A 12,257-nucleotide genomic window follows, 5' to 3' on the forward strand; every position below is an offset into this window, starting at 1 on the left:
GTGTTGCATTCTGACAGCAGTACAATGCAAAGACAAAATTACTATAAATTACAAAAGCAGTGCAAAAACAGCTTGAATATTAAGGAGAGACCTGATAGGCAGAAGGGTGACCTTAAAGAGTACTGTATATAAGATCATGTGAGGTTGATTGGAGCACTGAACAGATGCAATAGGAGCATTTCCATGCAGATCTGACAAAGATTTTCGATGGGAAACCCAGTCTCTATAGAAGAGAGGAGCTGCCTAGTGAACTAGTTATCATCGGAGTAGTCTGAGTCAGAGTAGGAAGGCTTTGGCTCAAAAAGGGCTTTGGCGAGAACAGGTGAAGTCTATTCCTTCTTATTCAACTCTAGAGAGAATAGGGGGTATGTCTACAGAGCCAGTGTTCTGTTCCGGATGTCAGATGTGGGATTTCCAGGAGACTGCCAGCCTCCCTGATGGCCACATCTGCACCAGGTGCATCGAGATGCAGCTCCTTAGAGACTGTGTTAGGGAATTGGAGCTGCAGCTCAATGATCTTCAGCTTGTTAGGGGAAGTGAGGAGGTGATAGACAGGAAGAACAGGGAGGTAGCCACCCCCAGGCTACAGGAGACAGATGACTGTTAGGAAAGGGAAGTGATAGTAAAGAGCACCCCTGTGGGTGTCCCCCTCAACAATAAGTATGCCATTTTAAATACTGTTGGGGAGTGACCTACCTGGGGGAAGCACCAGTGGCCATGCACTGCTAACACATAACTGTGCAGCCAGATTCAAGGAGAACCTGATCATTAAATTTGCTGATGATACCACAGTGGTGGGGTTCATCAGCAAAAATGATGAAACAATGTACAGGGAGGAGGTCAAACACCTAGAGAACTGGTGCAGTGACAACAACTTGATGCTTAATGTCACCAAAACCAGGGAGATGATCGTCGATTTCAGACGGTCTCAGCCTGAGCACACACCCCTCAGCGTCAGCGGCTCCACAGTGGAGAGAGTGGAAAAGATCAAGTTCCTTGGGGTGCAGATCTTGGACAATCTCACCTGGTCCAGGAACACCACTGGGATTGTGAAACGAGCCCAGCAGAGATTGCACTTTCTGAGGAAGCTTAAACAAGCATCACTCCCCACTAACATCTTAACTACATTCTACAGAGGCGTGGTTGAGAGTGTGCTGACCTTTTGCATCACAACCTGGTACTCCAGCTGCAGTGCTGCCGACAAAAAAGCCTTGCAGAGGGTGGTTAGGGGAGCAGAGAAGGTTATTGGGGTCTCCTTACCTTCTGTCCAAGACCTCTTTCAGAGTTGATGCCTCCAGAAGACACGGTACATCATTAAAGACCCCTCACACCCTCTCGATGAACTGTTTGTTCTTCTGCCATCAGGCAAATGTTACAGGAGCATCAAAACTAAAACCACAAGGCTACTAAACAGCTTCCTCCCACAGGCAGTCAGACTGCTAAATAGCTGCTCTACCTGACTCTGCTTTGGACACTTTTAACTTCACTGTACACTTATAACTTGATTCTAACTGACATGAGGCTGCTGTGTTTTACTACTTATTGTTATGTTTATTAATTAGTGTTGCGTTTGTTGTTATGATTGCACTGCTCCTGGGAAACGCTGTCTCATTCTTCACTGCAGAGCTGATGTATGGTTAGAATGACAATAAAGTTTTTGAATCTTGAATCTTGAATCTGGTAGGTTGAATGGACAGTTTTCATGTTGGATGATTCCCAATGATCAAGTCAAGTCAAGTCAAGTCACTTTTATTGTCATTTCAACCATAACTGTGGTAGAGTACATAGTAAAAATGAGACGACGTTTTTCAGGACCATGGTGTTACATGACACAGTACAAAAACTAGACTGAACTACGTAAAAAAAACAACACAGAGGAAGCTACACCAGACTACAGACCTACGCAGGACTACATAAAGTGCACAAAAACAGTGCAGGCATTACAATAAATAATAAACAGGACAGTAGGGCAAGGGGTCAGTCCAGGCTTCGGGTATTGAGGAGTCTGATAGCTTGGGGGAAGAAACTGTTACATAGTCTGGTCGTGAGAGCCCGAATGCTTCGGAGCCTTTTCCCAGACGGCAGGAGGGAAAAGAGATTGTATGAGGGGTGCATGGGGTCCTTCATAATGCTGTTTCCTTTGCGGATGCAGTGTGTAGTGTAAATGTCTGTGATAGTGGGAAGAGAGACCCCGATGATCTTCTCAGCTGACCTCACTATCTGCTGCAGGGTCTTGCGATCTGAGATGGTGCAATTTCTGAACCAGGCAGTGATGCGGCTACTCAGGATGCTCTCAATACAACCCCTGTAGAATGTGATGGGGATGGGGGGTGGGAGATGGGCTTTCCTCAGCCCACAGAAAGTAGAGATGCTGCTGGGCTTTCTTTGCTATGGAGCTGGTGTTGAGGGACCAGGTGAGATTCTCCGTCAGGTGAACATCAAGAAATCTAGAACACAAAGAGATCTAGGACTTCTAACATTTTCCAGCAATGTACTCTTTTTACCCTGTAAAATATTGTGGGTGCATTCAGCCACATACCTTGACAGAGGATTAATAGAGTTTAGAAAAATCTCTAACAATATGGCATTGCCAAAGGTTTTTTTTTAGATGAAAAAGCACAATGCTGGAACAGGTAAAGAAAGAAACACGATATTTCTTTAACTCTCTCTTCCCTTCTTCCTAAAATCAGATCATTAAACATAAGGCAGGGAATCTTATTCCCATGTACTGAATGTCTTACATGTGAGTATACCTAGATCCTCCTTGCAGTCTTGATGACTACATCAGAAGGAAGTGTTTCTGGTTTGATCAATTGGAGCACTGGCTGCAGATTATGTGCATCCACAAAGCTGAGAGTTACATACTCCATTTCTAGAGTTGGTCATCTCACAGAGCAAGGAAAAAGAAAATGGGGAACCAGAAGTGATGGCAGGGAATGCTAATCAGGAAATGCTCAGAATGTATCCTATTCCTGAACCATTCTTCCATGTTGGGGTGATTGTTCCACCAGAGCCAAGATTACAGTACTGTGGGTGACTCAGTCACACAAAAGGGGAATGCATAACTTCAAAAATAATGGCAGGAAAATGAATAAGGGGACTACATCTGTGCTTCTGTGGCCATGGATGGGAATTCAGGTTGACTCATTGCCTCTCCAGTGTCAGAGTAAAGGTATCATAGAGCAGTTGTAGGTACTTTAAAGAGGAAGGATAAAAAGTCAGAGCTCATTAGTACCAACAACATTGATGAAAAGAAAAAAGTCATCTTGCAACTTGAAATTAGGGAGGTCACGAGCAGATTAAAAATGTAAACCTCTATTACATTTGAATTACATGTATGGATTACTTGTCAAACCATGTTATTGAGCTTAGGAAACGTAGGATGTCAGATGGAAGCTTGGCTGAAGAAATGGCACAGATACTGTTTATGAGGTAGGTCAGTTTCTGAACTGTATGACTCTACAAATGTAAATTCCTTAGGCTTCTTGCACTAAAAGCTGCTGACCTCCTGAGTGGTTCCAGCATTTTGTGTTTTTTCTTCCAGTATCTTCATTTTGTTTTGTTTTTCTGGCTAAATTGAGATGGACTGGTAATGACCAGGGGCTTGGTGCTGAAGCTGTTGATGAGGATTTCCATGGGATTGGATGGAGGGCTTTCATGAGGGAAGGTTTTGACATTCAGCCGCTGCAATGTCTGCAGAATGATTTATAGAATACTGCCAGGGTGGACAGAAGAGGAATTTCAAGGTACATTGTGAAATAGTGCTGTATGGAAATAGCCCCTTCGGCCCAATTCATCCATGCTAACAAAGATGCCCATTTAAGCTAGTCCTATGTGGCTGCATTTGGTCTGCATCCCTCTAAACCTTTCCTATTCATGTACTTGTCCAAGTGACTTTTAAATGTTACTGTTGTACCTTCTACCACATCCTTTGGCAGACCATGCCATATTTTGTTGTTCAGTCATCAAGTCGAGTCCAACTCTTTGTGACCTCATGGACCATTGGGTCCATAGGGTTTTCATGGCAAGATACAGAAGTAGACTGCCAGGCCTTTCTTCTGCCATGCCATATTACCACCCTCTTGAAAGGAGATTCATCAGATTTTAAATCAAATACCCTCCACTATCCTATAGGCCTACATTTATTAGTGCTATACTGGAGTGTTTGATTTTAGTTTGTTGAACATGTTAAACATATAAAGGTTAATGGTGGAGTATAGCAACTGGTTCTAGCCATTTAACTTTCAGAAGTAATGAGGTTCTGGATAGGATGCAGAAATTATTTACTAATGTAATTCCAAAAACACCTTTTTTGATTCAAATGTTAGACTGGAGAAAGATGTATTGTTCTCCTGGAAGCAAAAACATTTGAGAAGATTGGTAAGATGTTAGATAGAGGAGTACGTAAAGTCATACAACACAAAAACAAGCTCTTCAGAACCTTGCATCAAGGCCAACTATCAGGAACCATCTACACTAGGTAACAATAAAAGAAACTGCAGATGCTGGAAATCTAAAACAAAACATAAAATGCTGGAAACACTTGTCAGGCCACATCTGTGGGAAGAAAAACTTAACTTTTCAATTCTAAGACCTTGTTCTAAGGGCTAAATATTTGTTGAGTATTTTCAACATATTCGGCTTTTATTTTACCATCCATTTTAAACCTGTTGCCTCACATCTCCACTGAATGTCTCCCCACTGCGATTCTCCTTTCATCTACTTAGAAAATTTCAGAAGAAACAGGAGCATGCGTTCCAGGTCAGGATCAAACTCAGCATGGTGCATCTCTGGGGCAGCAGCACCAACCTCAGTGCCACCGTGCTATCCACACTGCATTTACAATGTTGAGTCCAAATATACAAAACATTTTACTATCTTACAAACTTCTTTGAAATGTATTATAATTTTAGATTTTACACCAATATATAGTACTTTGAAATTCTGAACCTATCATTCCTTTGACACAATGGCAACAAAGGATAGAGGTGCTGGGGATTAAAGGGTACACTGGAAAGTGTCTGTGAAGCTTAAAATGGGGTAGGAGGAGCGCAAGAGTGTATTAGGAACTCAGGAGAGTACCAGTGAGTGTAAAAGGAGCATGAGAAAACAGTACAGTGAGTTAGGGTAATTGTTTTTTTTTGATGAAGATGTTGATTTTGCATTGTTAGATATATACCTATTTCTACAGGATGTACATTAATGTTTATTAAATTTTTATTAGCAATAGCAAGTAGAAGATAAACACTGCAAAGAAAGACAAGATTTCTCTTTGAAATCTTATAGGTCCTGCTAAGTGATTAAATAGGGCTTGTTTAATGACTCATTCAGTCGCTTGACATTTAGGATGAGGTACTAAATTGGATTAGCCATTGGCTTTGCTGGAGAAGCCAGAGTGGTGGTAGAGGGTTGCCACTCTGACTGGAGACTGGTGTGCCACAGTAAATTGATGCTGGGTCCTTTGTTGTTTGTCATCTGTACCAATGATTTGGATGACAATGTGGTTAACTGGATTAGCAAATTTGTGAGTGACACCAAGATTGGGGATGTAGTGATAGTGAGGAAGGTTATCGTGGTTTGCAGAGGAACCTGCATAAGCTGGAAAAATGGCAGCTGGAATTTAATGCAGTCAAGTGCAAGGTTTTGCACTTTGGTATGACCCGCCAGAGTTGGTCTTTTACAGTGAATGGTAGGGCACTGAGGAGTGTAATCTGAGAATACAGGTCCATAATTTCTTGAAAGTGATGTCACAGGTAGATAGGGTTATAAAGAAAGGTTTTGGCACATTGGCCTTCATAAATTACTGAGCAAAGGAGATGGGATGTTGCATTGAAGTTATATAAAGATGTTGGTGAGGCTTTATTTGGAGTATCCTGCACAGTTTTGGTCAACTACCTAAAGGAAAGATGTAAACACTGTTGAAAGAGTATAGAGAAAATTTGAAAGGAAGTTACCAGCTCTAGAGAACCTGCGCTATAAGATTGAATAGGTCTGGACTGTATTTAGAATGCAGAAGACTGAGGAGATTTGATAGAGGTGTACAAAATTATTAGGGGTATAGATAGGGTAAATACAAGCAGGCTTTTTCCACTGAAGTTGGGTGGGACTACAACCAGATGTCATGAGTTAAAGGTGAAAGGTGAAAAGTTTAAGGGGAACACGAGGGGAAACTTCTTCACTCAGGTCATGAGTGTTGAATAAGCTGCCAACACAAGTGGTGCATGCAGGCTCTAATTCAACATTTAAGAGAAGTCTGGTTAGGTACATGGATAGTAGTACAGATATAGAGGGCTATGATCCTGGTGCAGGTCGATGGGAGTAGGCAGTTTAAATGGTTTTGGCATGGACTAGATGGCGAAGAGGCCTGTTTCTTTGTTGTACATATTTATGACTCTATAATTTATTTGAAAGACAACATTTCCAACAATAGACTGTTAAAATCTCATTATGTCAGCCTAAATTTTTGGGTGGTAGATGAGAGTCGTTCTATTAATAAAGGCTGACATTAGTTCAGAGGTAAACTTGACTGGTTCTGATTCCATGGTCCCTTGAAACTTATCAGGTTCCCTGGAAATTTGATTAGAGTAACATCCAGAAGTACATAAAATCTGCTTGTCTAGCACTGACAAATTCCAGAGCTTGCCAGATTAATGGAATTTTACTGCATTATGTGGCAAATGACTCCCAACTTCTCCAAGCTTTTCACCACTTATGAAGCGTACTGTGAGGATTAAAAGTAACATTAGCAAATTTGCCGATGACACAAAGCTGGGTGGCAGTGTGAAATGTCAGGAGGATGTTATGAGAATGCAGGGTGACTTGGATAGGTTGGGTGAGTGGGCAAATGTATGGCAGATGCAGTTTAATGTGGATAAATGTGAGGTTATCCACTTTGGTGGCAAGAACAGGAAGGCAGATTACTATCTAAATTGAGTCAAGTTAGGAAAAGGGGAAGTACAAGAAGATCTAGGTGTTCTTGTACATCAGTCAATGAAAGCAAGCATGCAGGTACAGCAGGCAGTGAAGAAAGCTAATGGCATGCTGGGCTTCATAACAAGGGGAGTTGAATATAGGAGTAAAGAGGTCCTTCTGCAGCTGTACAGGGCCCTGGTGAGACCACACCTGGAGTATTGTGTGCAGTTTTGGTCTCCAAATTTGAGGAAGGACATTCTTGCTATTGAGGTAGTGCAGTGTAGGTTCACAAGGTTAATTCCTGGAATGGCGGGACTGTCATATGGTGAAAGATTGGAGCAACTGGGCTTGTATACACTGGAATTTAGAAGGATGAGAGGGGATCTGATTGAAACATATAAGATTATTAAGGGATTGGGCACGCTGGAGGCAGGAAGCATGTTCCCGCTGATGGATGAGTCCAGAACTAGAGGCCACAGTTTAAGAATAAGGGGTAGGCCATTTAGAACAGAGATGCGGAAAAATTTTTTCACCCAGAGAGTGGTGGATACGTGGAATGCTCTGCCCCAGAAGGCAGTGGAGGCCAAGTCTCTGGATGCATTCAAGAGAGAGTTAGATAGAGCCCTTATAGATAGCAGGGTCAAGGGATATGGGGAGAGGGCAGGAACGGGGTACTGATTGTGTATGATCAGCCATGATCACAGTGAATGGCGGTGCTGGCTAGAAGGACTGAATGGCCTACTCGTGCACCTATTGTCTATTGATTGAGACAGAATATTCAGAACTTCTATAAATAAATGCAAGAAATTCAACACCATCTGAAACAAAGCAGTCTCTTGATTGTACAGCACAATACTCAATTGCTGGATCACCAGTGCACTACAGATGTACTGCAACATCTACAAGATATATTCCAGCCATTGGTCAAGGTGTTTTTGATTGTACTCTACAATGTCAAGCCTTTTTACCAACTAGAAAGACAAAGAGAGCATGGTCTTGGAAACATTGCAATATGAAGTTCTCCCTATCAAGTTGCACACCATTCTACTAATAAATATTTTGCCCATTCTTCGGTAGGTTTATATGAGAAAGTGAGTCTTTTCAACATTTGCATCATCTAATTCACATGGAACTGTAAGAAAATGTTACCTTCTATTAGATTTCACAAATGGCCCATTTTAATAACCAAAGGCAGTTAGCTGTATGTTGGGATAACATACACATTCAGGTCTTAAATATGATGGCAAAATATTGGTAGGTCAAATATGATGGCAGAATATAGCATTAATGGTAAAACTCGTGGCAGTGTAGAAGATCAGAGGGATCTTGGGGTCCAAGTCCATGGGACACTCAAAACTGCTAAATAGGTTGACTCTGTGGTTCAGGCGGCATATGGTGCATTGGCCTTTATCAATCGTGGGATTGAGTTTAAGAGCCGAGAGGTGACGTTGCAGTTATATAGGAAGGATGTGGGAACCACATAAAAGGTGCAGAGATTTACAAGGATGTTGCCTGGATTGGGGAGCATGCCTTATGAGAACAGGTTGAGTGAACTCGGCCTTTTCTCCTTGGAACGACAGAGGATGAGAGGTGACTTGATAGAGGTGTACAAGATAATGAGAGGCATTGATCGTGTGGATAGTCAGAGGCTTTTCCCCAGGGCTGAAATGGCGAGCATGAGAGAGCATAGTTTTAAGGTGCTTGTAAGCAGGTACAGAGGAGATGTCAGGGTTAAGTTTTTTTACGCAGAGAGTGGTGAGTGCATGGAATGGGCTGCCGTTGGCGTCAGTGGAGCGGAAACGATAGGGTCTTTTAAGAGACTCCTGGATGGGTACATGGAGCTTAGTAAAATAGAGGGCTATAGTTAAGCCTAGCTAGTTGTAAGGTAGGGACATGTCCCACACAGCTTTGTGAGCTGAAGGGCCTGTATTGTGCTGTATGTTTTCTATGTTTCTATGTCTCTCTAAACCTGTACATCTTTTAGCATTATTGTTTCCTTACTCTTCTTACTACAAGTTTTTACCTCTCACATCTCTCTACTAAATTTCATCTGCTATTTTTCTTACAGACTATCAATACTGTGAGAAGACCTGGCTTAAGCAGATGTTATATACCATGGACAAGATTAGACAAAATATAGCCAGGCTTTCATGAATCAAAGCTATTTTGCAGAGTTAAAAAATGTATTTCAAAAGCAACTGGAGCCCTTTGAAAATGGATGGTGTAGGAAATGTCAGACCAATTTAGTGCACACTTAACACTTTTGTGCATTAGACTTGGGGTGCTAAAATGGATAACCAGGATACATTATCTAATCTTATGTGGACAGTTATTTGCCTCAAGCCTGACCAAATCAAGGTAAGATTAGTTATGTTGATAATGACTGAAGAGCCCAAAATTAAGGAAACTATTACTCTATGTGATGTATAACAAATTCAGAATATTAATTTTCTTGTTTACTATCTGATCAATACTTCAAAACAGCAAACAGGTTTGTTTACAGAATTATTATAAAATATGTGACTTTAATGAACAAAACAAAGCCACACAACAAGTGGAACTTCACATGGTTTTTCAAAAAAGGCAGATTTTGAAATAGTCTTAATAGTATTTATTTCAAAGAAAAGCAGTTAAGGGCAAAATTTTAAATTGATTGCATGAATGCCTTGAAAACTTTATACAGTTCTACTGAAATCATAGCAAACTCCTTCATGGCTAAGTGTGTACTGCAAGCAAAACATCTACAAAGTTATTTCCATTACAATTTAAATGACCCATTGACAATTTAAAAATATTCTCCTTTAATATTGCATCTCAAGATATAGGGAACCAATGATACTTGAGTACTAATGAAATTTTCATTGTTCAATTTGTTTATGATGTCCACCCATTCAATTGACATTGCTACATTTCTGCAATCATTCTGAAAAATAACATCCTTATTCTTACATCACTTAACAAATTTATAAGCAGATTTCTTGTTTTCAGTCACAAATTGCTTTTTACATAAATACTTATGGGTGAATTATCAATTATATGTAGAATTATCAAATTTTGATAATTTGATTTGGTTTTGATTGTGTTAGCACGTAAGCAGGAAATTTAACAAATATGATGAAAACATTTTGAAATTTAAGAAATTACTACATAAAAGGTAAAAACAGAAGTTAGGTTGTTCTGCAGAAATTACACTATCCATGCAGAATTTATTAATATGCACCACACCAACATAAAAGCATCGCATTGAGCATTCCAGCGAACAGAACTTCTACCTGTAAAAAGAGAACACAAGAGATTGTTGTGAAGGATTCACCAAATATTGGTCTAATTAAACTTTTTTATAGGAGCATTAGAAATAGGTTTTGGCCTTTTGTTCACTGTTTCCTGCTCTGCTTTTCAATAAGATCATGGCTGATTATTTACATCAGTACCACATTCCTCTCCTAACCCCACATCTCTTAATTCGCTTAATACGCAAGAGTTTACTGAAATGTCTTGAATTACTCAGTGATTGAGCACTCTGGGACAGAGACATACAAAGATTCACCATCTTCCAAGTACAGATTTTTCTCTGTACTGAATGGCTATCCCATATATTGAGATTGTAACTCAATTATTTTAGTGGAGTTTAGTTCAAAGCTTCTTAACATTCCCTATATATTATTTCATGTAATAGTACCCTCAAGATTTATAGGCCATTTTATTCCTATCATACTTGACTGTCACATTTCTTAAACAGCTAAGTATGTTATTGCCAACATTTGAAAGATTATACAGATTAATACGTGGCTGAAAGGATGGTGCAGGAGGGAGGGCTTCAGGTTTTTAGATAATTGGGCTTTGTTCCAGGGAAGGTGGGATCTGTTCCGAAGGAATGGTTTACACCTGAACTGGAGCGGTACTAACATTCTTGCAGGGAAGTTTGCTAGCGCTTCTTGGGGGGGGGGGGGTGTTTAAACTAAATTTGCAGGGGGCGGGGATCCAGAATGTGAGAGAGGATAGCGAGAGGAAGAATAAAGGACAGGTGGGGACTACACGGTTCCGGAATATTAAGTGTGTAGTAGAGAAAGGTGAAGCGGAACAAGTGATAAGGAGGACACATGTACAGAGGGATGGTCTGACGGAACATGGAGTTAAATGTGCAGAAAGAATAAGTAAATTTAGGAAGGACAACAAAATTCTAGGGGCGTATAGCCCGATGGGAGTTCGGGGAGCTGGGTTAAGCACAATAGGCAGCGATTCAAACAGAGAGAGGAGAAATGGGCTAAAAATTCTATATCTGAATGCATGAAGTGTCAGAAATAAGGCGGATGAGCTTGAAGCTCAGGTGCGAATGGGTAACTATGATATGGTTGGGATAATGCTGCATTGAGATCAGACCTGGGAAATGAATGTACAAGGATATACGTGCTATCGTAGGGACAGAAATGTCGGCAGAGGGGGTGGGGTGCCCTGTTGGTGAGGAATGAGATTCAGTCCTTTGCAAGGGGGGACATAGGATCAGGAGAAGTAGAGTCTGTGTGGATAGAACAGAGGAACAGTAAGGGCAAAAGGACCCTAATGGGTGTTGCCTACAGGCCACCAAACAGTAGCATGGATATTGGGTGCAAGTTGAATAGGGAGTTAACATTGGCATGTGGCAAAGGTAATGTCGCAGTAGTTATGGGGGATTTCAACATGCAGGTGAACTGGGAGAATCAGGTTGGTGCTGGACCCCAGGATAAGGAGTTTGTAGAGTGCCTACGGGATACATTCTTGGAACAGCTTGTACGAGAGCCGACCAGGGACAAGGCTATTCTGGATTTAGTATTATGTAATGAACAAGATTTGATAAGCGATCTTGAAGTAGAGGAGCCATTAGGAGATAGTGATCATAATATGATAAGTTTTTATCTGCAATTTGAGAAGGATAAGGGCAGCTCAGAGGTGTCAGTGTTGCTATTGAACAGGGGAAACTATGGAGCCATGAGGGAGGAGCTGGCCAAAGTTGACTGGATGGATATCCTAGCAGAAAAGACAGTGGAACAGCAATGGCAGGTATACTTGGGAATAATACACAAGGTGCAAAATCAGTTCATCCCCCGGAGAAGGATGGATTCAAAGGGGGGAAAGGGGCCACAGTGGTTGACAAAGGAAGTCAGAGATTGCATAGCATTAAAAAAAAGGAAGTATGACAGAGCTAAGGTGAGTGGGAGGACAGATGATTGGGAAGTTTTTAAGGGACAACAGAACTTAACTAAAAAGGCAATACGGGGAGAAAAAATGAGGTACGAACGCAAGCTAGCCAGGAATATTATGGAAGATAGCAAAAGCTTTTTTTAGGTATGTGAAGAGAAAGAAGATAG

The 12,257-nt window shown here is 41.1% G+C and overlaps 1 protein-coding gene across 2 annotated transcripts in view; it reads right to left on the reverse strand.

Annotated features, from left to right (window-relative positions):
- Positions 1-9,486: 9,486 nt before the first annotated feature.
- Positions 9,487-12,257, reverse strand: part of LOC140729409 (embryonic protein UVS.2-like) — a 97,830-nt gene continuing 95,059 nt past the window's right edge. For both annotated transcript variants that reach the window (XM_073049117.1, XM_073049118.1), the window contains one exon: positions 9,487-10,184. In XM_073049117.1, the coding sequence (XP_072905218.1) occupies positions 10,099-10,184 (86 nt within the window). In that variant the 3' untranslated portion in view covers positions 9,487-10,098. The remainder of the gene's footprint in view (positions 10,185-12,257) is intronic.

The sequence above is a fragment of the Hemitrygon akajei genome, chromosome 6, assembly GCF_048418815.1.
Source record: "Hemitrygon akajei chromosome 6, sHemAka1.3, whole genome shotgun sequence".
NCBI classification, from domain to species: domain Eukaryota; kingdom Metazoa; phylum Chordata; class Chondrichthyes; order Myliobatiformes; family Dasyatidae; genus Hemitrygon; species Hemitrygon akajei.